At 31.2% G+C, this 27370-nt stretch overlaps 3 protein-coding genes across 6 annotated transcripts in view; 2 read left to right on the top strand and 1 right to left on the bottom strand.

Annotated features, from left to right (window-relative positions):
- Positions 1–27370, bottom strand: part of LOC123266732 — a 751444-nt gene that overhangs the window by 701076 nt on the left and 22998 nt on the right. The window lies entirely within an intron of this gene.
- LOC123268006 (ATP-dependent DNA helicase PIF1-like) lies at positions 507–2834 on the top strand. The gene has a single exon (XM_044732889.1). It carries the CDS (start codon positions 507–509, stop codon positions 2832–2834), a length of 2328 nt encoding a protein of 775 aa, XP_044588824.1.
- LOC123268005 lies at positions 7492–26540 on the top strand. The gene is made up of 6 exons (XM_044732888.1): positions 7492–7865; positions 7986–8165; positions 8233–8327; positions 21707–22271; positions 22382–25671; positions 25792–26540. Exons 1-6 carry the CDS (start codon positions 7492–7494, stop codon positions 26538–26540), a joined length of 5253 nt encoding a protein of 1750 aa, XP_044588823.1.

Below are 27370 nucleotides of genomic sequence, written 5' to 3'. Positions count from 1 at the left end.
CCTCATGCACATATTTTATTGTGGCTGAATGACGCTCCATCAGATCCTCTTGGTACAAACTATCAAGATACTGTAATGATGATTGATCAATTGATATCAATTTCTTCATCAGAAGCTTCTGGACATATTCGCTTGCAAAGTCACAAACATACCTTTACCTGTTATAAAAAGTACATGCCAATCAACCTCAGAAATGCCGATTTGATGCTCCATTTATGCCATGTAAATCCACTACAATATTAAAACCAATGCAGAAAGATCATCCAGGATATGCTGATTACGCTAAGCGGTATAAACAAATACAAATTAATCTTGAGAACAATGATTACGAGAATATTGAAATGTTTTATGCACAAAAATCATATAACTTCTGATAATGATTATTTTCATATTCTTGAAGCTGGAATTACCAGACCTAAAAGTATTTTTTGAAGCGACAACCTAAAGAAAAATGGCACAACCCTTTCAATCCTTTTATTCTCAATGTCTTACAATCAAATACAGATATGCAATTTATTATCGAAGAATACTCATGTGCAGCGTATGTTGTTGAATATGTCAATAAAACTAATAGGGGTATAAGTAATTTACAAAGACAAATTCATGAAATCATGGATGAAAACCCTGAGTTTGATATAGTAGAAATAACTAGAAAAATGAGTGTTAATATGCTCAACACCGTTGAATTAACAAGCCAGGAAGCAGCGTGGTACCTTCTTCGTGAACCTATGTCTAGAAGTTCAGTCTCCATAGTTTATATTCCCACCGTTTGGCCTATTGAACGACAGCGTATTAGACGAACACAAAAAGAATTAGATGAATTAAATATCGATGAAGATTCAACAAGTATTTGGAAGGAAAACTGGTTTGATAAATACGAGAAGCGGCCACAAGAAATGGAAGAATTATCACTTGCACAATTCGTTGCTAATTTTACTAAAAATTCGCAAGGTGATTATATTCGTCGAAAGCAACAACGCATCATTCGTTATAGGAATTATGACATAGCCTCAGATATAAATGAGTATAAAAGAGAAATGGTGACTTTGCATATCCCATTTCGGAATGAAGAATTCGAGATTCTTGAAGAGATGAAATTTATTAGGATTTACGACGAAAATGAAAATCAAATTCTGGAGCGACGTAAAGAGTTTGAATCTGACTTAGACATTAATAAAACTATAGAGCTATGCCGAAAACTATGTCGCGAAAATGAAGAAGCAGACGATGACGATGAGATTCATGATATTGCCACTAGATTTCCAGAAATTAATCCATTCCAAACGCTATATGACAATCCGAATTCGGATGTAAACAGTGATTTACGTCTCGCAACCCTAAATAAACTTGGTGCCATTGCAAAACGGAAAGAAAATTTAATGCCTAACGACCAATATTATGAGCTGATGAAAATGGCAAACCAAAAACAAAAGGAACTTTTGATGCACGTCATTTACAATCTTCAGTTGGAAGATCCTCCTCCGCTGCAAATATTTTTTACAGGACCAGCTGGATGTGGTAAAACATTTGTTATTAAATTATTAATGGAAATTTATAATCGATATTCTGAAAGTGATGGGTTTTGTAATGCTTATATCGCTTGTGCTTCTACTGGTAAAGCTGCTGTGGCTATCAATGGGACAACAGTACACACTGCACTGAAGATAAGTCTTTCAAAGTTGCTTCCTTTATCAATTGAAGTAGCCCAACAATATAGATCACTTTTTAAATATGTTCGTGTATTGATTATCGATGAAATTAGTATGATTGGAGCCGAGTTGTTGTCCCAAATAGATTCAAGGTTAAAGCAAATCACCGGTAATTTTGAAGTCCATTTTGGTGGATTAGATATAATTTTGATTGGTGATCTACGTCAACTACCGCCAGTTCGTGCTACCCCAATTTACAAACAAATAAAACGACAAATAGCAGGTTCAACACTATGGCGAGGGTTGAAATTTTTCGAACTAAACGAAGTTATGCGACAAGCTAATCAAAGTTTTGCAACAATATTAACAAAAATTGGTAATGGACAGTTGTTAGATCAGGAAGAGCTAGATTTAATTGAGTCACGGATTTACTCTGAAGAAGAAGCTGAGAGACTTTGTCCAGACGGTATACGATTGTTTTTTAATAATCATTCAGTTGCTGAATACAACAATAAAATTTTGAATTCTATAGAAGAAAAAGTGAATTCAGAGGCAACTGATATATATATTGGATGTAGAAATGTTGAACAGCAAACTTCTATGCGTCAAAAATTACATAAAATGTCAACTATTGATACAGGAGGTTTGCCATATCAAATTACATTGGTTTTGAACAAACCATACATGATAACAACTAACATCGATGTATCAGATGGATTAGCAAATGGTGCGACGGGAAAATTAATTTTCATTGAATATAATGACAAAGGAGAGATAGGTCGTTTATGGCTAGAATTTCCAGAATCTCCAAAAATCGGAGAAAAATTGAGAAGAAAGGCAGCGGCATCAATTTGGAATAATAATCTTCATCCACTGGCAGTACCAATAGATCGCAGAACATCATCTATACCACTAGTACCTAATAAAACCGTTATTGTAAAACGTAATCATTTCCCATTAGTCTCTGCATGTGCAATGACGATTCACAAGTCCCAGGGAGCTACTTTTGGTGAGATTGTATATGAATATGATAAATCACACGTTCAACAACTCCTGTACGTCGCATTATCACGAGTTACATCAATAAACGGCTTATATCTCGTTTCAAAAAATGATAAAAATTTTACCATGGCCGAAGAGCGTCAGTATCTACAATTGATCTACAACATGAATTTCGAAGGCTGAACTTGAATCGACTTGAGACAATTACAAATGTTTTATATGATTTCTTAAATAAAAGAAAAGGGATGTCACTGTTTACCTTTAACTGTCAAAGCTTACGAGCTCATGTACAAGATCTGCAACATGACAATATAGTGTCATCGTCAAATTTTTTAATTCTTTCGGAGACATGGATGAATAATGAAGATATTGTAGACATTCCAAATTTTAATATTGTTGTTAATTACAAAAGACCACGTACGAGGGCAGGCGGAGTAGCAATTTATCACAACGTAAATGATGGAGCCCGTGTTGTTACGCCACAAATGGATCTCAATGCACAACAGCTAGAATCATTGTCTGTTTAGCTTTCGAAAGTTGGAGAAATATGTGCCTGTGAGAGCAGAAATGACCAAGGAGATTTAATTTTGATTGTAGCAATTTACATCTTTCCCAACCAATCAATAAAATCAGTTATTGAATTCATACATGAAAATTTGATCAAATATACCCCAGAGGTATCGCGAATTCTCAAAAAGAATTATGATAAAATTCCGATGATTTTAAGTGGGGATTTTAACATAAATTTTGCATCAGATACAGCGCTTCCTTTGATTGAGTTTCTCGATACAACATTTTATTTAAAAATGTGTAACAATCGCACTCAATCAACTACAAGATCAAAAACGGTAATAGATGCAGTGTTCCAAAGATATATCAACCAAATTGAAACTAAAATATTTGTATCGTATTTTAGTTATCATAAGCCTCTTGTATCATTTGTTGAAACTGAAAATATGGAACTTGAGTAATAGATTATGTAACATATGTTAAATAAAATATAAAATATCTTTTAAAATTAATCAAAATACTTTCATTTTTGAACAATTAAACTTTGTAATTATCCTACCCTTGTTATAAATATTCATCTCATTCTTTTGTCGATTCACTGAAGTTTCACTTCTATCGTGTGTGAATCGCACACACACCTTTTTTTTTGTTATTCATACATTCTTATCTTATAATAAATTGTCATAATAGTAATTTCGTTAGTAAAAATATTGACATTAGTAAGAATTTGTAAGTTTTTAATGGGTATTCAATATTTAAATTTACTGTAATAAAATAAGTATAGAAATCAAGCCGTTTAATAGAAATGAAAATTAATTTAGTAGATATTTAATAATTTTTATAATTTTTTTAACAAATTATGGCAAAAAAATGAAAAAAAAATTGAATTGTAGAAATTTAAAAAAATTATAAGTACAATTTTTGAAAATAATTTTTCAGAAAAAATTTATTTGTGAAATCTAATTAAAAAATTATCAAGTGGCTACTAACTTTATTCAAGGTAATTATAATTACATCCTAACACTAAATTTTATAGAAATTAAAGTTTCCAGTAATTTTATTATAAATAAAACTTTTAAAATTAATAGTTAATTTAATATTATTAAAAAAAGGCTCGTAGTAAAATAAACGTTACTTAAATATGTGTCAACTGAGTGAGATTAAGTCAGCCATATTTTTTATTTTGGTATTTTGCTGAGAAGGAAACCGAGTTTTTTAGCAATCAGATTACTTAATAGTGTGGGAAAAAAACTTTGGTATTTTAAAAACTAGAATACCAAGTTTTTTACGAGAGAGAAAAATTTTCTAGGTGGAAAAAAACTTTTTCTTTATACCTCGATCGAAAGTACGCATCTTTTGCACCTATTTCGAGGCAGAAAGTTAAATATTCGTGCATTGATTAAGCTACACATTCGCCTTCTATAACAGCGGGAGCAAATGCTTTCGCTACCGCGACTGACATTAGTCATTTGTTACTAACTATGTTTTGTTTACGCTATAGACATTTACACTATAGAAATACAGACGTGTATTTCTCATTTCTCTATTACTTGGAGGTGCATAACTAATGTTTGCATCGTGAAATCATCGTATATATTTAATAAATTTATAGTAGATCTCGTTCACAACGGTATCCGATGCTGACTGACAAATCGCTCAATAAAAACGAATCTTAGACGGTAAAACGACCGTAAAACAACTGTGAATTAACCGTGCTTTCACCGTGTCACCGAAACCGCCAGGGTCGTTAAGTTTGTTCTAAGAATGCTATTTGTAAATAATAGATTGTAAAATTCGTTCGATTATCTATAAATTTTGAATAAATAGTTTAATTTATATTAATTGTTCTCAGCAAAATTCTATTACAGCCTATCTAAACTTCTCACGACCTTGACTACCTACTCATGCATCTCCGGTTCCTGAAATACCGTGTCTAAAAATCCAGAGGCGTCCTTTTCTCATTAGGAATCAAAGGGGTGACCATTGAACGAGAGTGACTGCTCAAGTTACAATCGCATCAACAAAAAAACTATATGGTACACGATAACTATATTAGTATATTTTTATAACATTACTTCAATTTAGTGAAATACCGCGATTGCAACCTTTCCAAATTTTTTTAGGTTATACGTATAACTTCATTTAAGTTATTTCATGCATAATGTGAGCCTGTAAAAATTTTTTTTTTTCAAAAGTTCATTCTGAAAAAACCAAATCCGGTTTGAAATTAGGTTAATGTATCTACACAAGTTGGACTTCGCCGAGTTTTATTAGCAAAAAAACTTTTTTAAGGCTTTTTATATTCCTATTCTTTGATAAACTTATTTGATGATATGAACCGTAAAAATGTGGAAAGAAATTTCACTTAATCTCCGTAAATTATGAAGATTTAAAAATTTTAAATCGTGTGGGTGACTACTAAACCCAAAATAGTCAAAATTGATTTATTGATATTCTTTTACGATCTAAATCTTTGTACTATTCATTCAACAAGTCAAAAAAAGTCGATGTATTATTTACCTTAAATCGATTCGATCACAAGATAAATTATTTTAAAATGTATGTCAATAATTCTCCTGTATATTGACGAGCTAAATTTTTATACTAACTAAAATATTTATACGAACTAATTTTAAATGTAATAGTGTGCACAAAGAAAACATTTTGATCTGTTGAGAGATGATTGAAATATAATTTTTAACTTCTCGCTAAAAAAATCAAAGATTTAAAAAAATCGGGAAGTTATCGGTTTTACCCCATTTTGCAAAAGTCGAGTTTTAGATATGGGATTAGCGGGAAGTTGCAGGAATGGCCTTTAGAGTCAACCATTTTCCAGATTTTTTTTTCATCATGGTTTAAAAAAACTTAGCTGACAGTAAGATTTGGATTCATATCAATAAGTCAAAAAATACGACATAAAAAGATCTGAAGATATTTCACTCGAGGATCAGATATTTTTTCAAGCGAATTTTTTAGCTTGATCGAATTTCACTCGCTTGGGGAAATATTCATCGCAACATCATTTTTCCACGTGACGAGTTGACTTTTTGTCACCCTGGTTTATTTTCTCTTCACCTTTTCTTCCATTTCTTCTTGTCGACTCCTATTACTACACCGTTGATCCATTTTTTTTATTATTCTCTATTCCACTTACTTAACGAGCTTGTATAATGATTATCGTTTATAACAATGCTATTAGTTACGGTTGAAGACAATTATTTGAGTCATGTATATTGCATAATAATGCAAGATTCTCAACATGCTTCCATCGAATTTTAGGATAAGCAAGGAATAAAACATGAAAATAATCGTTTCACATAATACATAAGACAAAATCAGATTTTCATGACATTATTGAAAATTCGCTTACTTATATCTTTCTTCACGATTTCTACCACATTTATTAGGTTGCATACTCCGAATTTTTAATTTTTGTTAATCTAAAACAGTAATACCTTGTCAGGTTTTGTGACCCCCTAACCAAAGTGTACTATTCGCGCCAGAGATGGTCTGGACGCCACCAGGAGAATTTAACGATGTTGAAGATACTCGGCCTCCTGGAACTGAGTTACTCGTTGCCGACTCATACTCCCAGGGAGTGGGTAATCCAAACTTAATCCGGTCACAGAATATATTTAAACTAATTAATCAATACTAAGTGAGAAGAAAAGGCTCGGTTGTGAGAAATAATTGGCAAAATATAACAATAATCAATTTTATTATAAATGACTCGACGATTAACTATTTAGACAATTTATTAATAGGATGAGGCTCATAAGGAACCCCTCGGATCAAATCCTCCTTTGAAACTACACGACGAATTTAGTTATTAAATGAGAATTATTTTAGCTAAATTATATCAATGAATTTAATAAGTATGAAAAAAACCAAGAAACAATTTAATCGTGGATGAGTGGGCTTACGTCGCGGTTCCGCTATGAAACGTCTTCCTCGGTGGGTAGGCCCTAGTGTCAAAGTAGTCCTTGTTTGTAACAAAAGAAAGTTTAATTTTGAAAATATTAGGAAAATGGTTGCTCAAAAGTATTTTAGTATTGTTGAAAAAAACTAACGCATAATGTTGTAAAAATACTTTTGAGCGCTACTGTATATTAGGGTGGGCCAAAAAAAACTTTTAATTTTTTTTTCTTTAGCTACTACGAAAATATCGTCCAAGATGACAAAAAAAATTCTGGTAAAGTTTGAGCTCTTTATATCAATATTTAGAGGTGTCACATGGTGATTTTTAATTTCCGATTTAAATAACACAGGAAATTTTTTTTTTTTTTTAATTTTAATGTATTTCAACGAATTTCATTCATATATATTGAAGATGGCGGACCCACCGGTGTCGGGTTTTGATTTGTGCAAAGTATTTAAGTATCATTCAAATATGAAAGTGCCGAAAATTCTTATCTGTATTGTATGTGAAAATGTTTATCATGAGGGTGACTTTAATAAATACTCGAAGGGTAGATACGTGAGTGAAATGCTAGTTATATGTCCTAATCATGAGAGTGACATCCTAACCAACAAAAACAATGTAGATTTGAATACTTTCGATGATAATGCTAGAGAAATAATTGCACAGATCAAATTGTATCATAAAGAGGAACTACGAAGTGAACTGTGCAATAATTTATCATTTAACTCGTCAAAAAACAATCATGATACTACTGATATCAATGAGCTGGATGAATTGTCTATGTTAAAAATGGAAAATGAATTATTAAAAGAATTAAACGCAGAATTGAAAGATAAAAACAAATTGCTGAACGGTATTTTTAATAAAGCTCATAATATAGTTAATTATGTATCTTATGCCAGTGTAACCAAAGATGGACCAAAAAAACCTGAGAGAGTTCCCAGTATTTATGTCAAACCAAAAAATAATAATAACAAATCTCAAACTCTTGCAAAAGTTAAAAGTAAATTATCTAGTGATTTAGCAATTCCCATTAACAGAGTTAAAGAGAATAAAGAAGGTCTGGTAGCTATTAGCCAAGTGTAAAAACAATGTGGATGTGTCTAGAGCCAGGTCTGTGTTAAGTGATAAACTTGGAAATGATTTCAGTGTTGAACTTGAGCATCTAAAACTTCCTAAAATCAAGGTTATTAATGTTGATACTGATATGTCTAAGGAGAAATTGTGTGAGGATATTTATAACCGTAATTTTTTAGAGATAGATGGTGCATTTAACATTATTGCTGACTATAAAGGTCGTAATGATTATCGCACAATAATTCTTGAAGTAACAGCTGACTCTTATTTACATCTCAAAAATAATGGCTTTAGACTATACATAGGTCATCAGTGCTGTAAAATATATGATTTTTTCAATCTTAACCTGTGTTAAAAGTGTGGAAGAGCCAATCACAAACATAAAAAACTGTAATAATGATGATATCTGTTTAATCTGTGCTGAAAATCATTCTACTAAAATGTGTACTAGTAAAACTAAAAAGTGTCCGAACTGTGTATTTTACAATGAGAAATTTAAGAAAGATAGAGCCACTGATCATTGTTCTACTGACCCGGGGAAAAACCTGCATGCATGACCATGCTCAACCAAGCATGAATCAAGCATAATCATGCATAAGCATGCATGGATCATGGATGATCATGCCTGGTCAAGCATGATTCATGCAAGGTCTTACTCAATCATACATTTTAATACTGGCTGATCATAAACGATCCTGCGGGACCTTGCATGATCCATATACAGTCATGATCGAGTATGCACGACTGTGTACAATCAAACTGAAAGGTCGTGCATGAGCTTGCATAATAAAGCATGTGCATGTAAGAAACTACATATTCATGCTTCACCAAGTCTAATCATGCACGATAACTTTCAACGCAACTAAAACTATCATGCATGACTATGCATGGTCTTGAATAGACATGTACAATTATTTTTCGCCAAAATTAACCATACATGACCACCTGTGAGTGGCCAGAATGATCAAGCTCGAGCCTGCTTGACCGTGCGTGACTTTGTCTGATCAATCATGATTGAACTTCACCAAGCTGCGCCGTATACTTTTAGTTTTTACATTGTTTCATGTTCATGTAAGGGCTTACATGATTTTCCATGATTTTGCATTATCATACATTAGTCATACATAGTTCTTAAAGTTATATTTCGACCGTAATTTTAAAGGCGCATGGTTATTTATAATCATACATGACTTTGTATAGTAATGACTTGAACATTGGTCTATTTTCACAATTTCATTTTTCAATTTTGAAATTTTGTAACTCATAGAAATGTCAATATTTTTTAAATAAATCTTAAAGTTTCTGATAGGAAAGTTAGATTATCGAAAAATGATATGAAACCTTTCTTGTAGAGCATTCTATTTTCTTTCGGAAACTGTAAGATTTTTTTCAAAAATATTGATATTTCTATGAGTTACAAAATTCCAAAATTGAAAAATGAAATTGTGAAAATAGACCAATGTTCAAGGCTTTTATTAAATGTGTATTATTAAAAAATTGATATAAATAATCATTGTAACAATTTATCTGATAAGTATTTTTCAAAAATAGCCTTGAATACTTAAATAAAGTTAGCCTTGAAATTGTTTTATATGCGATTTTTATATCGTGAACAAATTATTTGATGTTATTTAAATTTGCAGGGTTCGATTTATTCTCAACTACGAGCTAACATAGTTAGCCAAAAGTGTCCCTGAATATATCCTAGACATGGAATACAACATGATTATGATTGATCAGTTATGATCATGCTTGGTCATACATGATCACGCATGAGTATTTGTCACACATGTAAATAAGCATGATCAAGACTGATTAATTATGATGATGCTTGGTCGTGCATGATCAGTCATGAATATTTGCCAGGCATGGAAAAGCATGATCATGACTGATTAGTTCTGATGATGCTTGGTCATGCATGATCTGTCATGAATATTTTCCGGAAAAAAATGATCAGACCTGACCATGCTTGTTCATGTATGATCAGGCCTGAAATTAAATCAGATCATGCCTGTTCATGTATGATCAGACCTAAAATTAGACATGATCATGCCTGTCCATGTCTGTTCATGTCTGAAGCGTTAAATACGCTTGTATGATTATGCTTGAATCAATAATTATGTTTAGGCCTGATAAGACCTGTTCATGCATGATTAACCTTCTTAAATGTTATTTTCAGTCTAGAAGGATAATTTTATCGAACTATAGACTGCAGATCTATTTTGAAGATTAATTTGTTCCGTATGACGTATCAGTTTCTATCCCCTTATAAATTATAAATGTACAACTTTCATAAAAAATTTCAGCTTAAGCATAAACTTTTCGATTTTCCATCCCAAAACGATGATTTTTAAACAATTATTTATCAAATAATCTATCATTTTAACTGAAAAACTTCTTTCAATGATTTTACTTTCAAGCGCAAAAAAAAAAATATTTATATAGTTACATAATACAATTTCTCAAATTCTTTCGTAAAATGTTTTATTTGATATACTAATATTTTTTTTTCGCATATAATTCAATTTTCTTCAAAAAATTTGAGTTCAGATTTTCTGTCCCAGCAACCGTTCACCGTAAAAAATTTTGCGTCATTTCGCCAAAAAATTTTGTGTTAAAAATTTGTGTGTTAAATATTTAACACCTTTTCGTATTGATTCAATAGAATTGACACAAATAAGTGTTAAATTAACACATAATAATGTAAAATTTAAACATACAAATTTTTTAACACTATGACGCAAAATTGGTTACTGTGTTCCATTGAATACGCGAAAAACAAAATTATCTAGTAAAAGTTTGAGTTTGATAGCGTGCAAATACCAAAATATATCAGATGATATCGATAGGCGATAAGTCCTTTCAAGATGTTTGTTATTAAGCTACGCCTTCGTCCATTTCGGTCGTATCAAATTCTGCTAAATTGTAGAACACATAAATAATTCTAAGTTTCCTATACATTTTAAATAAAAAAAACTTCAAAATTGAAAGAAAAAAATAAAATTACAATTACGGAATTAAACTTGAAGAAATTTTTTTTTTCTGTACTTAGAACAATATGTTAATGGAGCGAAAAAAATACACAGCCGTCCCAAATAAATCACTCTAATATATAATTAATTATTAATAATTAATAAATTAGGTGTAGAACTCCGTTAGCCATAAGTTATGTATAAAATTTAAATTACTTAAAGTAGTTTGAAAGATGTTCCAAAGTCAATAGAAGCCATTAGGTCAACAGGTAAAGGATAAGTCTAGAGAGCGCGACGTCTACGGTTCGAATCCCTCTAGGCACCAATTTTTTTTTTTTTATGGACCTGATTCAGTCAGACATGAACATGCCTGGTCAGGCATGGTCATTTTTCCCAGTTTTGCCAGGCATGGAAAAGCATGATCATGACTGATTAGTTCTGATGATGCTTGGTCATGCATGACCATACAAGCTCATGTCTGGCAAATATACATGCATGATCATGCATGAAATTAACGCCTGATCGTACATGTTCATGCATGATGATTTTTTCCCGGGGAATTATGTTGTGAATATCTCAAGTTCAAGTTGATCAAAATTATCGATGAAATGGTTTACCCTACTAAACCTATATTACCAAACTCAATTGGTAAGTTTGAAAATAAATATATCCGTCTCAATCAATATTTTTATCAATGGAAGATACTGATACTTGTATTGAAGAAAATTTTAATGATCTCAACAGCTTAAATAAATGTCTGTGTCAAGATGACATACTGTGTTTACATCTAAACGTCAGAGGTTTAAATGCTAACTTTGAAAACCTAGAGTTATTTATACATAATTTGCGTGCTAAGCCGAATGTCATAATATGCTCTGAGACTTGGATACTACCCTGTTTTACTTTTTTTGCTATAGATGGATATAATTATTTTTATAATCATAGTTATATCAATAAAGCTGATGGTGTAGTTATGTATATAAAAAAATCTTTACAGTCTAGTGCAATAATAGAAGAATTTGATAATTTAAAGATTGTTTCTGCCAAAATAAAACTCAGTGATAACAAAGTTTTTAAAATATCGGGTGTGTATCGTTGTCATGATGTAAAAGAAGACTTTGTTAAGTCTATAAATGAATATATTAATTTAAAGTGTCATGGTAAGAACCATGCTATAGTTGGTGACTTTAATATAAATTTGCTTACAAGTGATCACTTAGCTAACGAATTCTTAACGAATTTTCTTGATCGTGGATATATTCCGTACTTCAGTGGGGTAACGAGACCGAATGATGCAGGAGGAACTTGTATCGATAATTTTTACATCAAATCTAACTTATGTAATCTCAAATCCTTTACATACACCAATACCTTTACTGATCATTTTCCTATATTTGTAAGCTTTAAACATTACAAAATCAATAACAGTAATAAAAATTAGAAAAACGGTAGACCCTGAAGGCCAACCGTGCAACTTCCCGCTAATTCCATACCTAGGTGCATAAAACTGCACTGACGACGTTTTTGAGCTCTTCGAGCATAAAAATACAATTTGTGTTATTTTGAGCTCGAAGAGCTAAAAAGTCTGATAAAAGTATCATAGAACAATATTTTTTAAATTTTCAAACTGCACTAACTTTTAAATGAATCAACCAATTTTCACGCGGTTGGCAGTATTTGACGCAATTTTTTTGGTTTCATGAAGAATCTTCAAGTTTGAATTGATAAAACTAGGAAATTTGGAGTAATTCCAAAAAAACACTTTTTTTGGTTTTCTTTCGTTCATGATATTTCTTGAACGAATTGACCAATTTTGACCGGCCTGACGGCGATCGACGTAATTTTTTCATGCTAATAGCTGGTTAGTTTTTGAAATTGATCAGTGCATCCGTTTGAAAGTTATTCCAAAAAATGTCGAAGTTATGTTAAAAAAATACTTGTTTTCAAATATTTCATCGAGAACATCTCTCGAACCAATCAACCGATTTCTACGTTTTTGGCAGCGATCGACGCGGTTTTTTAAGTTCTGAAATTATTTTATATCATCAAAAACGATCCGAAAAAAAATGACGAAGTTATGTCAAAAAAACACTTTTTTCGGTTTTCTTTCGTTCATGATATCGGTCGAACGAATCAACCGATTTTGACCGGATTAGTGACGATCGGCGTGGTTTTTCAAGCTTAAGAGCAGATTAATTTTTAAAGTTGATCGATTGAGCCGTTTAAAAGATATTCCAAAAAAACCACTTTCAAAAATGATTTTTTTCTTATTTTTTTTGAGATTTTTCAAAATTTCTCAAAATCTATCGGTCCGAATCGGTTCAAATTCTCAGGAAATTTAAGTTTGAGAGGACTCTTTAGAACGCCGTTTAGTACGTTCCGATCGGTTGAGTCGTTCAAAAGTTATAAGTGAGTCACATAGTCACACACACACACACACACACACACACACACACACACACACACACACACACACACACACACACACACACACACACACACACACACACACACACACACACACACACACATACACACGCACACACGCACACACACACACACACACACACACACAGGCATAGTGACAACCTCGCGGGGATAGTCAGAGAAGCTTCCTGTGACCTTCAAACGTCGAGATCTGATGAAAACTCGATTTTTGCAAAACGGGGTGAAAACAATAACTTCCCGATTTTTGAAAATCTTCAATTTTCTTAGCGGGAAGTTAATAATAACACTAAGTGCAATAGTGGCAATACTTCGATTAACTACAATCGTCTTATTAATCTTAGTAGTAATTATAACTGGTCATATTTATTGGAAATTCAGGACCCTGATGATTTTTTCATTGCACTGACTGATAGTATTGAAAGACTAGTTAATAATGCCAAAAATAAGCCTAGAAATAACAATAAAAAAAATAAGCCGCGAAAACAATGGATCACTCAAGGGATCATGATCTCCTGTAAGACTAAAGAGAATTTATAAAATATCTGGAGATTAAATAAAAATAATGTGGAACATAAAACTCAATATACTTCCTATTGTAAAATTCTCAATAAAGCAATTCAATTAGCTAAATGTAATTTTTAAGCGAAAAAAGTAAAAAATTATTACAATGATATTAAAAAATTATGGAGTTATGTAAACTGTAAGTTAGGGAAAAACATTGCAACTAGGGATTTTGATTACTTAATTAATGATAATGATGAAATTGTTTTTGATAAGAAAGCTATGGCAGATAATTTTATAGAATTCTTTAGTAATGTTGGACATAAACTTGCGAACAATCTTGGTAAACCGGAAAAAATAAATATTGAAAAAACTGTAGAACATAACTGTAATAGTATTTTCTTATCACCAACAAATCAGACTGAAATTAAAAAAATTATTAATGAAATGAAAGAGAAATCTGGTGGAATAGATAATATACATAGTAAAGTAATTGAGTGCATTGCCAAAGATATTAGTTTACCTTTAGAATATATTTTCAATTTATGTATTAGTAAAGCAATCTGGCCTAATGCTCTGAAAAAAGTAGATATTATCCCAATTTTTAAATCTGGCAACTAATTACAGGCCAATATCACTAATATCTAATTTAGCTAAAATATTTGAAAAAATAATTTATGTAAGATTGTATGAATTTTCTATAAGTAATAACTTGATCTCAGATAAACAATTTGGTTTCATGAAGAACAGAGGTACAGATCATGCTGTCACTTTTACCTCTAGTTTTATATACGATAATTTAAATAAAAATCGTGCATCTGTACTGGTTTTCTTGGACTTAGCTAAAGCTTTCGATACAGTAAATCATAAAATTTTGCTAGATAAATTGTGGTGCAAAGAAATCAGAGATTTACCTCATAAATTGATTGTAGATTATCTATCAGGTAGAGAACAATGTGTTAAATTAAAAAAGACCATTCGGCAGCCGAAATGGAAGTAGATTTCATCATGAATAGAAAAAAATATAACGAAGATTGTATACAGAACTAGGGCTTTTAACTTATATGCAATCGACAAAAATATATATCGACGGACAAATACTAAAACCAGTGCAATAGCAAATTTCATAATTGGCATAGGGGAATGGGGCATAATTTTGAGACTACACATATGACATGGTACTCACATTAAAGCTTATTTAAAGAGCTTTCGGATGCAATTTACAGAATTGCAATAAGTTATCCCATTCAAAAGTTATTCGAGTTCGAAAGTGAAGAAATATGAATTTTTATGATTTTCAAAATTTTGAAATCCTGGTATTTCTAAATTACTTGACCGATTAAGCTCATCTTCGAACTTGACTTTGGTATTTATCTGTAGAATAAGTATGTTGAGTTTGGTAGAGATCCGTTGTAAATTGGCGACGCTATCGTCCTGACAAGCCGCGTTATATCCCATATATATATAAATATATATATATATATATATATATATATATATATATATATATATATATATATATATATATATATATAAATACATACATATATAAACTTTTGAACCATATGCATTTTCTGAATTCGCTTGACGAGCTGAGTCGAAATATAGCAAAATTTTTCAAAAGTTCCGTCATGAGGACCAATGCAATAGTTAGATTTCTATGAAATCTACTAATAATTGCTCTAGTGATTATAGAATAGTAAAAATTGGTGTTCCCCAAGGGACCATCTTAGGGCCTCTTCTCTTTATTATGTACATAGATGATATATTTAATATTCTGCCTCCTAATGCTCTTGTATCATATGCTGATGATACAGTAGTTCCGTGTTGTGGATGTAATTGGTTAGTAGTCGCAGATTGTTTGTCTGATTGGTTAAACAAGCTAGATCAGTGGTTAAAAGTCAATCAGTTAACACTAAATGTTGATAAATCGACTTTTATTACTTTTGGTTGTTATACTGACAGTGTGCCTATTAATTTTTATTTGTTCATCAAAGATAGAGAGTTGAAAGGAGTTGAAAGTTGTAAATATTTGGGGGTAGTTATTGATTGCCATATGAAATGGAACATATTTATGAACTAATGAAAAAACTCAAGTACTTTACCTTTCTCTTTTATAAATTAAGTAATTGGATAAACTCATCGATACTGAAAATCATTTATCATGGTCTACTTGAAAGTGTTATAAACTATGGAATTATAGCCTGAAGAGGTGCCTTTGATAACACTTTAAAACCTATTGTAAATCTTCAAAATAAATTGTTAAGCAAAATGAAAAATACTGATGATTTCTTAGGACCACTGAAGATTAAACAATCTTTCATTGTTCAAGCTTTAACTTATTATTTTTATGAATGTAAAACTTTGTACTCTGAGAGAATAATTAATACACGGTCTAGACAGTTAACTCTACCAAAAATTAATAGAACACTAAGTACTAAAAATGCAATTTATATTGCAATAAAATACTTCAATCTACTTTCTAATAATCTGAAAGCGCTAAATTATAATAAAAGGTTAAGAAAGCATATTGTGAGGTAGATAAGATCAATTATACTTTAATTAATGATAAGTGGTATTCTGTAATAATTTGTAAAATTATTCTTTCTATACTTTGTACACTAGGGCGATTCCGTACTCGCGGGTGCAACATTTAGACTCACTCAAGGCTTCTTACTAAGAAAATAAAAACTCTTTTTAAAGAAATGACTGGTCGCAGGGTTACATTATAATTTGTTTTACAAAAATTAATATAAAAAACATTTAATAAAATGTCTAAATAGACACAGGAGAGGTTCAAAGTGCTATCGCGGGTGCAACGAAATCGGCACACCATTAAACGTCATGAAGCTAGAATGAAAAAAGTATGTTAATTATAAAATATTTATTAAATTATTTTTACATTCTTTAAAATAATACGAAACAAACTAATTATTAAATTAAATAAAATTATTAAAAGAAATAAATATTATAAATTATTCACTTTTTATTCAGTCGCGGGTGCAACGTAAAACTATCGCGGGTGCAACACGTCTCACTGTAGTGAATATAAACATTTCCATGTAGCTTTAAATTAAAGATATGAAATCATAGATGCTGTATCACTAATTAGCACTTTCCTATGTAACTAAAATAAATTATTTGTTTAGAATAGTCGGCGATTTATCAGACTTAAGATTCATCTTCAGAATCGCTGTAAACATCAGAAACGCGTAACTTGTGCGTAACTTTTTTTGCAACTTTTTTACGTTTTTTTTTTAGTAGCAGTTATCAAAACTAATTTGCTTTTTAAATTAGACTTCGACGTTTCTGCAACACAAATGCTCTTACCCTCCTCAAATTAAAAAAAATTAGTATAAAAAAAAGTAACAAATACTGTGATTTAAAAATTTATGTCAAAAATCGTCTCCCGCAGAATCGCCCACTACTTACTTAGTTAATCTAATATTATGTATTAATTTTATAAATGTACTATATTTTTCTGGTGTATGCACAGGTGCTGTCCGCACCTCTATAGAACGTTTTTACCAGAAGTAAATAAATAAAATAAAAAATTAAAAAAAGTTATTGTGTAGTAAAAATAAATAAATATTTTTGTAGGAAATTAAACAGCCTACAAAAAAGTTTTGAAATAATTTTTCGCTAAGTCAACTCGGTTAAAAGGTATTCGCATTTAGAGTTCAACTTAAAATAATATACGATGACTTTCACAATTTTTTATACTTCTTAACAAAAAAACGGCTTAAAATCATAAAACAACATATTTTTTGTGAGTTTTCTAGTTTTTACTTCCCAAATTTATTGAGAAAAACTCGTTATATGACAACCTACTCCCAATACGGATTGCGGGGTATGGTATTAACAGTGAAAATTTTAAATTTACTAACTATAATTCATACATACTCCAAACTTGGTAGTAGTTTTTTATTTGTTATGTAGAGATCATCTCAAAACGGATTTCAATAAATTCTACTTCCAATAGGGATTGCGAGGATGGGTATTAGAATATTTAATTTCAATTTTCAAACTGTAAAATCTATAGACTCTAAATTTGGTAGAAATCTTCGTGTATGATCTTCGTTTTAAGTTCAGCTAAAAATGGATTTTATCAAATTCCAACTCCAATAGAGATTGCGAGAGCGTTAAAAATGAACAATTCTTATTTCCAAACAATAGCTTCTTTGGACTTAAAATTTTGTTTGGACTCAAAATTTTAAATCTATCATTTATGTTGTAGAAACCATCTCGAACAAGATCTTATAAAATTCCTTCCCCATTCAGGAGTGCAGGCATGTTGATTGTCAAAAAATTAATATTCTTCAAATACAGCACCTACAGAAATAAAATTTAATAGAACCTCAAGAGAAACAGGAAATTACAGAAATGTCCTCCAGGGTCAACCGATTTAAATATTTTTGAAGTGAAACTTCTTTACAGAGGGTAAAATTGAACGATTTGAGGCGGAAGAGGAGAAGTAGCGCTAAAGGAGAAGCATTATAAAGAATAATAACATTTATTTGTGTAATTTATGGACAAATTCAAAGCTGTCAAAACAATTATTTTATAGATAAAAAGCGATATTATTCCGTTAAGATTGATGAAATTAATCATTTTGTTTACATTTTTCATCTAGGTTACACAATAAAATTTTATTGTATACCTAGCGAAGCGGGCGGGTATCAGCTAGTAATTATATATACTTATATGTTATTATATATTACTTATATATAATTATATATTACTTACATATAATTATATATGATTATATGTAATTATATATGATTATATATAATAATATATAATTGGATGCAGTATTTTTTAACAATCTTCTATATATATATAAGAGATTTCCACCTATATAGTCACTCATCACGATATCTCTGGAACCATTAGAGCTAAAGACTTGAAATTTGGTAGGAATATTCTTTTCACCGAGTAGAGGTCAGCTAAGAACGGATTTTACGAAATTCCACCCCCAAGAGGGGTTGCGGGGTGTTAATTGAAAAATTCACATTTGAAAAATACAGCTCTTATAGGTATTAAACTTAGTCAGGATATTCTTTTTAGCATGTTTGAATTTACTAAGAACTAATTATATGATATTACACCCCCAGAAGGGAATGCAGAGGCGTTGAAAATTAAAAAAATTTTTATCTTCCAATCTATAGCTTTTAGAACTCTGAAACTTGACCAAAAAATTTTTTAGCATCTTTGAGTTTACTAACAACTAATTTTATGATATTTCACCCCTAGAGGGAGTGCGGGGCGTTAAAAATTAAAAAATTGTTTTTTCCAATCTATAGCTTTTGAAACTCTGGGACTTGGCCAGAATATTTCTTTTGGCATGTTTGAATTTACTAAGAACTAATTTTATGATATTAAACCCTAAGGTGGTTGTGCGGGGGCGTTAAAAATATTAAAAATTTGTATCTTCCAATCTATTGCTTTAAGAACTTTAAAACTTGGCCAAAATATTTTTATTGGCATGTTTGAGTTTATCAAGAATTAATTTTATGATATTCAACTCCAAGAGGGTTGTGCGAGGGCGTTAAAAATTAAAAAAAAATGTGTATTCCAATCTATAGCTTTTAGAACTCTGAAACTAGGCTGCAATAGAGTTCGGGAATAATGCCCTTAGAAAATGCATGGTGTAAAAATAAAAATAAAAAAAGTCAAAATATTTAATTAATAGCTGCAATAGTTCAAAACTTGAAACGATTTTTTATTTCGTCCTGTTAAACAACCAAGAATAAATACTTATAAATTTATACGTTAGTGTTTTTTTTTTTTTAATAAAAAGGTAAATTTTAATTTTGACTTTAAAATAATATGACTAATTAATTTTTTACAATATTTTTATTATTCCATTCGGCTTTTAACTGTTGCTGCTTGACCATTCTTTGCACCTTTTCATTACTCAGCTTCTCCATTATCTTCATAAATTCCCAAAAAAACGTAAAGGCGTCATACAAGGCTCGATGGAAAGATTTCTGTCATAAAATAAAAAAGATTAAGTTATTAAAATGAATTATAAATAATACTGTAAATAATAATGTAAAAAATACATGTAAATAATATTGTAAATAATTACATTTCGTGCTTCATCATAAGCTGCGCCAATTGATTCGCTACGAGATTCTTTGAATGACATAGCTTCATGAGTCCGCCCATCTCTCAAGAAAACCTTTACAACGGTTGTACAACCAACAATGTATGTTCCATTGACTTCTTCAACGTAGTTCAGATAAAACAAAAAATTATTTAATATAATTTTCAATTTTTGATTTTTTAAAGCAATTTCTTTTTTAATTTAACTAAGAACTTTTTTCTTATTCAAATTTTTTTAATTAAAAATTATCTGAGAAGTGTATACATTTTAATTTTGACTTACCAATTATCTGCTTCTTGAGTTCGTGCGACCAATTATCATTCGTAAAAGCCATGTCTCCATGTATAATTAATGTTTCTAAATTTAAATTATCAAGATTCATTATTTTTTATAATTTTTATCGTTGTGTAATGATTTATAGATTAAATATTTATTTTTTATTGATTTTGTTGATTTAATATTTATTTTTGATATATATTTATGTTTTTTATTTATATTTCTATTTTATTTATTTATTTTTGAAATAGCCTTGAAGTTATCTCCAAAACAAATGAATTATTTAACTTCATTAATATTTTTTTAATGTGTCAAAGTTTTAAAGAGAAAACAGATAGCTGTCAAACGAATTATTTTCTAAAAGTGATTTAATTGATAGTTAAAGTGAAATTAATTAATATTATCATGTGAAATGATCATTTACTAAAATTGATTAAAATTGTTCAGTGAAATTATCATCACGAATAATTTAGTGACTTTAATCAACATCTGACTATCGATACATCATGTGAAATGATCATCGAATGATAAGTTTTTCATTAATTAATATTTTCTTGAATATTTAAATATTTTCATTGCTGCTTGGGATTTTCCAGAAATTAATTTATTATCATAAATAAAAAAAAAAAAAAATTTATTAGTTGATATAGCGTTCATCCAATTTTTATTTGAATATAATAATTAGATAATACTAAACTCATTGATCAAAGGTCATTTCTTGAAAGGTTTTTTTAATATTTAGTAAGTTATTATTTGATTTGATTAATATTATTTTATTTATGATGATATTTTAATTTGAATGAATTATTCTGTTATAATCATTTAAAATTTTCCAGTTGCATGAATTTTCTTTCGGTATTTAATCGATTATTAATTCATTGATTGATATTATTTTGTTTATTATAATACTTTATTTTGAATTAATTATTCTGTTATCATTCAATTCTTACTAATTGTATTACATTATTTACTTTTCACAATCTCTTCATCATATTTAATAGGTTATTATTGATTGATTGATATTATTTGGATAATGATCATAATTTAGTTTAAATTAATTATTCTATTAATATTTTATACTTACCGGTTACATATCATAATTTACTTTTCACAATTTCTTTTACCCATACAAATTTTTACTGCACACTAATGGAATCGAGCATTTCTTTCGAAATTATTGAAATTCCCGGCGACGGCGCGTGTCTTTTTTCTTCATTATCGTTTTTATTGTATAACACAGTGTCCTTTAGTGATCAAATAAGAAGTGAAATTGTGCTTTACGTGTTTAAAAACTGGCAGAGATTCCAATGCTTTACCAATCAGTTAAATGGAGAACCTTATAGTAATAAACATTCGTACTTTGATGACATGTCGAGGCCCAACACGTATGGAACTCTTTGTGAAATCAAAGCGGCGGCAGAATTATTTACATATGAGTTTCAAGTGTACCAACATGGTCATCTAATAGTTGCGTTTGGAGAAGCAACAAATGGAATTAAAAGATTAAGGTTTACTGGGAATTTTAATAAAGGTCACTTTGACGTTTTACTTCCATTGACTGAACCCATCAATAACGGTGTTTCTCAATCGGAAAGTATTGATAACGTTCAAGCATCTTTCACTCAACCATCACTTTCATCAAGGAGAGGACAAAAACGGCGAAAAAGATTTTCAGGTACAATTAGGTCTAAACAACTTAGAAAAGCTGCTTCAAAATATGCGGTAAATCATAAAGAAGTTCAGAGAAAGGCTGTTAAAAAATACAAAAAAAATCATCCTGAGATCCAAAAAAAAGCAGTTCAAACGTATGTTAATAATCATCCTGAAGTTATTAATAAAGCTCAAAAGATTATCAGACTAGAAATCCGCATGTTAATAAAGCAGCTACAGCTAAATACCATGAAAAAACAACAAGGACTAAATTATTGCCCTGGACTTCTAAGTGTTTATCTGGTTTTAAATACAATTGTCAAATTGATTATTCCAATGACAAAATTGTCAATCTTGGTCCCCGTTCTCCTTGCCAATGGTGTAATGCTTTGAAATGGAAAGATGAGACTCAAGGAATGTGCTGCAGTAGTGGTAAAGTTCAACTTTCTAAGCTTGGCCTCCATCCTGAACCTTTACACAGCTTATTGACTCATCAGGATCCATTGTCAGAACATTTTCTAAAAAATACCCGTAAGTATAATGGATGTTTCCAAATGACATCTTTTGGAGCCAAAGAGGTAAGAGAAGGAAATTTTATGCCAACTTTCAAAGTTCAAAGGCAGGTTTATCACAGAATAGGCAGCTTGATGTCTGAACCTAACCAAAAGCCTTCTTTTCTTCAAATATACTTTGTTGGTGATGAATGTCATGAAAGAGACATCCGTTGTGGAATTTATCCTGGCGTTTATCCGGAATTAGTTCATCAATTGCAGAAGTTGTTATATCAGCATAACAAATATCTTAAGGATTTTAAGGCTGCAATAGATTCAATTCCTAAAGATCAAAAAGACTTCAAAGTAATAATTAATGCTGACAGAAAACCGGCTGGAGAACATAAAGGCCGTTTTAATGCTCCTCAGGCAAAAGAAGTTGCAGTTCTCATTGTCGGACAGGATTTCGAAAAAAGAGACATTGTTCTTCACAGTAGAGACAATAAGTTGATGCGAATTAGTGAAACACACCGCTCATATGATGCTTTACAATATCCTTTGATGTTCTGTTATGGAGAAGATGGCTATCACATCAATATATCTAAGCGTGACGAGACGACTAAACTGCCTCTCGATAAGACAGTATCTGCTTCAGAATTTTACAGCTTTAGGATTATGGAGCGTGAGAATGAAGTGTGCTATTTATTGCGATTCCGCAATCTTTTAAATCAATTTTTAGTTGACATGTACGCAAAAATTGAGACTGAAAGACTTAACTATATTCGTAACAACCAAAAAAAACTGAGAAGTGAGGAATACGTTCACTTGAAAGATGCTTTGTCAAAAAATGATGAACAATTATCAACAATGGGAAAAATGGTTGTGTTGCCTTCTTCTTTTACTGGAGGACCCCGTTACATGCATGAGCGAACTCAAGATGCAATGACCTATGTACGTCATTATGGACGGCCAGATTTATTTATAACATTCACCTGCAATCCTAAGTGGCCGGAAATAACGCAGCTTTTGAGTGAAGGTCAACAGTCTTATGATAGACATGACATCGTAGCGAGGGTTTTCAATGTGAAAGAGGTGAAACATATGATAAAACTTCTTACAGTAGGTCGTATCTTTGGTGACACAAGGTGTCACATGTACACCATAGAATGGCAAAAACGTGGACTCCCTCATGTTCATATTCTATTATGGTTAGAAGAGAAAATGAGACCAGAGTCTATTGACCAAATTATCTGCGCTGAGTTACCTGATCCAGACATAAATCCAGATCTTTATCAAATTATCAAGACAACCATGGTTCACGGTCCATGTGGATCTTTCAACTTAAAATCACCCTGTATGGTTGATGGTAAGTGCACAAAAAATTTCCCAAAGGAATTTTTAAAAGAAACTCAAACAGGAGATGACGGATATCCCAAGTATCGTAGACGATCACCAGCAGACAGAGGAAAAACTTTCAAACTTAACGGAGTTGAAATCGACAACCGATGGATAGTGCCGTATAATCCCGTTCTATCCCATACCTTCGGGACTCATGTTAATGTTAAGAGTTGTAACTCCGTAAAAGCCATAAAATACATCTGTAATTATTTAAATAAAGGATCTGACCAAGCATCGTTTACCGTTCAGGATTTTGATGAGGTGACGAAGTACCAGGCGGGACGTTACATCAGTAGCTCTGAAGCAGTCTGGCGAATATTTCGTTTTCCTATTCATGACAGGTTTCCTTCGGTGATGCATCTTACTGTACATCTTGAAAATGGTCAAAGAATTTATTTTACTGAGCAAGATGTGATTGACAAAGTAATTAATCCAAAAAAAACAACACTAATGGCTTTTTTTGAGCTTTGCCAAGTTGATGACTTTGCAAAAACTCTTTTGTATGTTGAAGTTCCAGCTTATTACGTATGGAAAAATAACCGCTTTGATAGAAGAAAAAAAGGTAAGGTTGTTTCAGGTTATTTAGGAGTCAAGAAAGATCAAGTTTTAGGTAGAGTTTATACCGTGCATCCCGGAAATACTGAATGTTATCACCTGCGTCTTCTCCTACATGAGATTCGAGGTCCTACATCATTTTCTGCTTTGAAAACTGTTGATGGAGTGATTCATCCAACATTTCAAGCAGCATGTAGAGCACTTGGTCTTCTAGAAGATTACGCTAATTGGTATCGCACTCTGGATGAAGCTTGCATCTCTGATTCGCCCTACAAGATCCGTGAGCTGTTTGCCATTATGTTAGTTTTTTGTCATGTTGACGACCCATCGAAATTATGGGAGAAATATCGAGATTATTTTTCAGAAGATATTAAGAGAGAGGTAGAACGAGACGGTGGAAATGTTGAGCTGTTACTTGACGTTATTTACAACAAATGTCTCATACTACTTAAAGATATTATTATATCAATGTCTGGAAAAACACTTCTTCAGTTCGGCCTCCACTCTCCAACCCGAGATGAAAGGTTTATTGTCACTAATCGTCAATATTTGCGTGAATTGGCTTACGACACCGTCTATTTAACTAAAGTTGTAGCTGAAAATGTTCCTAAACTAAATCTAGAACAGAGAAAAGTTTACAATGAAATTTTAAATTCGATTATATCTGATTCTGGGCAGTTGTATTTTCTTGATGCTCCAGGTGGTACTGGAAAAACGTTTTTAATCAATTTACTGCTTGCGAAAATCAGGAGTGAAAAAAACATCGCTATAGCCGTTGCTTCTTCAGGAATTGCTGTGACTTTGATAGACGGAGGTAAAACAGCTCACTCTGCCTTTAAATTACCTCTCAATTTAGGTTATTCTGAGTCTCCACTTTGTAACATCTCTAAACAGAGTGATATGGCTCATGTGCTGCGAGAAACAAAAATTATTATCTGGGACGAATGCACTATGGCTCACAAAAATGGTATTGAAGCTCTAAACAGATTGCTCAAAGATATTAGAGGTTGCGACCGAATTATGGGAGGAGTAATTGTTCTCTTGGCCGGTGATTTTAGACAAACTTTGCCTGTTGTGCCACGAGGAACACGTGCAGATGAAGTTAAAGCCTGTAATAAGTCATCAATTTTATGGCCTTCGGTCAAAGTTTTATCTTTGACTATCAATATGCGTGTTCATCTTCAGCCAAATTCGAAAGCAGAATAGTTTTCAAAAATACTGATTGATATAGGTGATGGCCAAATTCCGGAAGAAGACGGAAGAATAAACGTGTCCTATATTAATTGTGAAACTGTCCCAGATTTAATCACCTTGACTGACAAAATATACCCGAATATTGACAAAGCTGGCGATAATTGTAGTTCATGGTTAAAGGAGAGAGCCATCCTCACACCAACCAATGAACAAGTCAATTGTATTAACAACTTTTTGCTGGAGAAACTGCCAACTGAGCAAGTAAGATATGAATCGGTGGATAAAGTACTGGAGGATGAAGAAGCTGTCCACTATCCTGTTGAATTCTTACACACACTCAATCCACCAGGGATACCACCTCATGTTCTTCAACTCAAGATTGGCACTCCAATAATGTTGCTCCGCAATTTAAATCCGCCAAAATTATGTAATGGTACCAGGCTTCAAGTCAAGGTCTTACACAAAAATGTCATTGAAGCCATGATTTTCACCGGAAAATATGAAGGAGAAACTGTATTCATTCCAAGGATCCCTCTGATTCCATCAGATTACCACTTCGAATTTAAACGTCTGCAATTTCCTGTCAAAGTTTGTTATGCCATGACGATTAACAAGGCACAAGGGCAGAGTTTAAAGATGACTGGTATTGATTTAAGAAATGACTGTTTCTCTCATGGCCAACTATACGTGGCATGCTCAAGAGTAAGTTCACCTGACAGCTTGGTCATTCTTCAACCAATAGGAAAAACAAAGAATCTTGTATATAAAGAAGTTTTAAGTATTTAATTTTCTATTTTTGACTATATTAATAATTTCTTTAAATTAGATCGATAGAATCAGAAAATAAACAGTAATCCAATCAATAAATATTAAAATTTAAAAAAATTTTTGGATCTACCGCTAGAATGGTTTTTAATTCAATTATTTTAAATATTTTATCGATATAATAATTTCTTTTTACTGTTACAAAAGAAATGTTTATCAAGCTTTCAATTTTGTTTAGTGTTAATTGATTGGATACATTTATAGATTGAAAACGAATAGATATAATAAATAATATATTTTAATAGTTTTCAGGTTTATTGTAAAGCTAAAACTATAAACAATGTGTTTTTTGGATTTTAATTTACGTTTCTAATATACAAAATTAGTGATCAAAAAAATTTTAAAACTATGAAAATAATAACAGTATAAAAATAAGAACAATGATAAAATAGAAAATGATAGCAATATGGTAAAAAGTTCATAGTTTTAAATTTATAACCAATGTTCATTTAGAATTAGTTAATAAAAAAGACATAAGTTAAATTACTGTCTTTTTATTTAGCACGACAGAGTATTGATGCCTAGGTTTAAGTTGTTTATATCCAATCTATATTTATATAGATTTGATATGTGTAACAAATTCTAAACTTGATGGCATTGACACTCACGTCGATCCATGGTGTAGGCCTACTGGGGATCCCGCCATGTAAAATAATGGGAAAGCATCGTACGACACAGTACCTCCATGGTGATGTGGAAAGCTGTGTTATTTCTTATTTTAACTCATATAAATCGATAAGACCCTAAGTAGTTAAGGGTGTCTTAATTTCGTAAAATCCGTTCATGATAAA

This window comes from Cotesia glomerata, linkage group LG6 (assembly GCF_020080835.1).
Source record: "Cotesia glomerata isolate CgM1 linkage group LG6, MPM_Cglom_v2.3, whole genome shotgun sequence".
In the NCBI taxonomy this organism is placed as follows: Eukaryota; Metazoa; Arthropoda; class Insecta; order Hymenoptera; family Braconidae; genus Cotesia; species Cotesia glomerata.
This window is presented reverse-complemented; position numbering and strand designations above follow the sequence as displayed.